Genomic DNA, 4,330 nt, shown 5'->3' with positions numbered 1-4,330 from the left:
AACATAATCGTTATTATAAAAGTATAATGCGACTGATAAATACAATTATATTTAAATTTAGCTAAACTTAAAATTCTCTCTTTTAATAAATTAAAGGAAAACAAACAAACAAACATAATCGTTATTATAAAAGTATGATGTAGTATTAAATAATTTATGGATTTTTATTGGTGGTGAACTGATATGATAAACTGATACGGAAATATTTTATCTTAAAAGTTAAAAATACAATTGCAAAAGAATCATTTTATTCTGTAATTATTTTATAAATTATAAATGGTTTTAACTTTATTTGAAGATGATTCATTCAACTTTGTGTATAATAATTACTTAAAATATGCATGAACTTTCTTGTTTTGTTTTTCTTTCGTTTTTTTTTAAATTCAGTTTACGCAGTGATTATTTTTCATTTTTCTTATATTATGTCATTATACATTCGTTTGTCGGCTCTTTTTTAGCTTTACATCTTTGGACAGCTTGGCTCATAATTTGGTGTTTTGCTTGGTGATGTTGACGAGGATGGCATTTGGGTTGCTTTCAATCCTAGATTTTGTGCTGGTTTCAACTGTAACTTTTTGAATTAATTTCAATTATAGATTGATGTTAAAAGTAGTTTTAAGGCTAAAAATAATTAAAAGTTCTTCATTAATTATTTGTATGATAGGGAACACCAAAAATTATCAATAATTAGAGATTGTTGTGTTGGCAACATAATTTGTGACTGTTAATAGTTGTTTCATTAATTTGTAATTAATAATTATATGTTATTAAAGGTTATTTCCGTAACAATTTCCAACTCACCTTCGCAATTACCGCTGTTTGTTTCTGTTGTTGCTGCTGAGCCGGAATAACAGAAACCGTTGGTGTCAGTTGGATTTGTTTCTTCGATTGTTGAATCGGAGTGGCAGAAGATGTTGGTACCGATTGGATTTGTTTTTGTGGTTGCTGAGTGGAAGCAGCAGAAGATGTTGGTACCGATTGGATTTGTTTTTGTGGTTCCTGAGTGGAAGTTTTTGTGGTTCCAGCAGAAACCGCTAGTACCGGTTCGATTTGTTTCTTCGGTTGTTGAATCGAAGTAGCAGAAATTGTTGGTATCGGTTCTAGTTGTTTTTGCGGCTGTTGAATTGGAACAACAGATTCCATTGGTATCGATTGAACTTGTTTCTGTGGTTGCTGAGGTTGTTCACTTAGAGCAAAAGGATTTGTTGGTATTGGTTGGATTTGTTTTCTTGTTGTTGAATCGGTGCAATAAGTGATGGTAATATTGGTTGAATTATTTGCTGAATGGGAACAATGGAAGGTGATAGTATTTGTTCCATTTTCGGTGATTGCTTATTATTATCAGATGATTGCAACAATTGTGGCTGCTTTTCTACCTTTTTTAATGGTTCCAATCTTAACACTGTCGCATCACGTTCTATATTCTCCTGTGATCTTTGTGATGGTTCTTCTTTTTTCTCTTCTACCTTTATTATTGCTGCTTGATCTTCACTTCGTTCTGTTTCCACTAATGCTGTAGCTTTCTGTTCTCTTGCAGCTTTTTTTGCTGCTAACATAGCAGTATATTCATCGCAGAATTTTTCAGCTTTCTAAACAAAGAAATGACAAATAAAATTTATTAAAAAGATCTAATTCAATTTCTGTTTTAAATTATGTTCCGTTTATAAAAAAAAAAATTTGTTTCCGCTAATTCCGGAAGAAAATTCTGGAAGAAAACAAAACAGAATAATACCATTCTAGTTTAATATCTTTTTTCTTTTTTATGGTCAATTATCAAGCAAAATATTAAAACAGTATGATGTAATACCTGTTGTAATTCAGGTTTTGAATTAAACAATCCACAAGCATCCGCATATGCAATCAAACATCGTACCACATATACAAGTTGTTCATCAGTTTGGATAGCACTCATACGCATTGCTAATTATTTTAAATATTTTTATTTAACTAAAGTTTATCTTTTAATTTTTAAAGCGTTTTTTTAAGTTGTAAAGTCAGTAATTTTATTAATAAGTAAATTGAATTCGATTTAATAAACTGTGGAATTTTTTCCTTTGGAAAAATTATTCTCTAAATTAATTATTATATTTAAGAAATGGAGCAAAATACCTTTATTTAACTAAAATTTATGCTTTAATTTTAAAATTAACAATAATTTGTTGCAAATGAATCAGAAAAATTTGATTTGACAAATTTCATTAAAATTTTGATTTGATAAGTCTTAAACCTTTTTAACAAAATTAATTTCTAAATTAATTATAGTTTAAAAATTAATGCTTAAATTAATTATTACATTTAATAGGAGCTATATGCAAATTCTTTTTTCTGTTACGAGTTATTTATATGTTATAAAAGATAAATCTAGATATTTTTTTCTATCTTTTTCATGTCATTTTTTTATAACCAATTATAAATTAACTGATAATAAATGTAACTGATGATAAACAACTGATAATAAATAAAACTGATAATAAATTCATTTAATTTGTCAATTTTTTAAGTGATTTTTTTTTTGATTCAAATATTTGTTAAGTGAAAAGTAATTACTACTTTAATACGATTATTATTATTTTTTGAAATATTTATTTCATCCTTAAAAATATTTAAATTATTCGAAATCTCTTTTTTTTTTGGAAAAAATCAACTTTTCACTGTTATTTTTTACATCAAAGTATAGCAAAATTTAAACTCAATTAAGTTTATTTGTAAAAATATTTGATAATAATTAATATTTATCCATATATACATATATTAATTATTAGCTATCATTAGTATGCTAATCTGAAATTACTAACAAATTCATTGTATAATTTTCTAAAATTTTAAATTCAAAAAAAAAAAGAAAAAATAAATTGTACATCGTAATTTTTTAACCATATCAATAAGAAATAACGGTTTTCCGGATAGAATTTGTTGTAAAGCCATTTCGATAGCAACAATGCAGCCAGTACGACCAATACCTGCTGAACAATGTACAACCGTAGCACGATTTAATGATTGTCGTACAATTTTTAATATCCGAAATGGTGCTAATACACTTGATGGAACACCTTTGTCAGGCCTGTTAAAAAATTTATTTTAATTAAAAAAGAAAATAAAAATTATTTCAAATACTAAGGAAAAATATTGAAGAAAAAACACATCTAATAATATATTATTTGAATTGAATTTTATTAGATTTTTTTGTTTTTTTCTTATTTTTTAAAAAAAAATTTTTTTTTGAAATTAAATTTTGAATTTTTTTATCCTTTTTCTTTTACGAGTAATAAAAAAAAAAGAAAAAAGAAAATAATTGGTACCATTCTTTCCATCGTAAATGTTTAATAGTTAATCGAGTATTCCTATTTTCAGCTTGTAATACTGATATTACAAATGTTGTATCTTTGCTATTGTCAACTTCAGCACATTTTATTTGTACATCTATAAAATACGTTATGATTACGTTTACTCAATTCATCTATATTAATTAACTGAGATACATTCAATTAATGATATTAATTAAAATAATAAATTAAAAGGACTCATTTATCGTTTAATTAAATTTTTTTGCTTAATTAAAATTATTTCAATTTACCATTTCTAATATATATATATATATATATATTAAAAAATTAATGCAAAACTTATAAATAAAAAATAATTAATTAAGAAAAAAAAATAAAGAAGGGAAGAAATGGATATAATAATACTATCAGTATGTATTGTTTAATTTTATCTAAAGAAAATTATTTTGTAAAATTATCTGAAGATGGAATTAGCAAGAGTAAGAATGCTGCAATATAGTAAAATGACCATTATAACTGGACACAATAAGTTTTAGCTGTTATAATTGGCCATAATAAGAGTGAGATTTTTAGCGCTAATAAGCTATATGATGCATAATGATATGGTCATATACAATTGACCAATAAGATTAGTAATCGTAATCGACCAATAAGATTAGTAATCGTAAAAAAAAATAAAAAAGAAAAATAGTAATCTATTAAAAAAAAAAAAGAAAAAAATACACAATAACATCCATTAACATATTTAATTTGAGAATGAAATGAAAAATAGTTAAGTATTTCTCAATCAAAATAATCAAATAGAAATTAATAGAAAATTAATAGAAGTATTGATTTAATAAGATATAGTGAAAAGGAAAAAAAAGAATAATAAATATTGTTTATATTTCCATTTTTTAATTCTGAACAAAAATTAAATTAAAATATTTTGATATTAATCAATTAAATTCTTTTGATATAAATTAATTATGTCATTCAAATTCTTTTTTCCTATTCACTATATGTTATTAAATCAATACTTCTATTTAAATTGATTTTTTTTTTTT

The 4,330-nt window shown here is 24.2% G+C and overlaps 1 protein-coding gene across 1 annotated transcript; it reads right to left on the bottom strand.

The window, feature by feature from the left end:
* Positions 1-460: 460 nt before the first annotated feature.
* Positions 461-1,918, bottom strand: LOAG_13059 (hypothetical protein; the record flags this gene model as incomplete). The annotated part of the gene is made up of 4 exons (XM_003148569.1): positions 461-565; positions 802-1,173; positions 1,377-1,589; positions 1,808-1,918. The coding sequence occupies 4 exons, from the start codon at positions 1,916-1,918 to the stop codon at positions 461-463; spliced, it is 801 nt and encodes a 266-aa protein (XP_003148617.1).
* Between the last annotated feature and the right edge of the window lie 2,412 nt (positions 1,919-4,330).

Source organism: Loa loa, assembly GCF_000183805.2.
Source record: "Loa loa unplaced genomic scaffold supercont3.152, whole genome shotgun sequence".
Taxonomy (NCBI): Eukaryota; Metazoa; Nematoda; class Chromadorea; order Rhabditida; family Onchocercidae; genus Loa; species Loa loa.
Note: the sequence above shows the minus strand (reverse complement) of the source record. Positions and strands in the feature narration are given on the sequence as shown.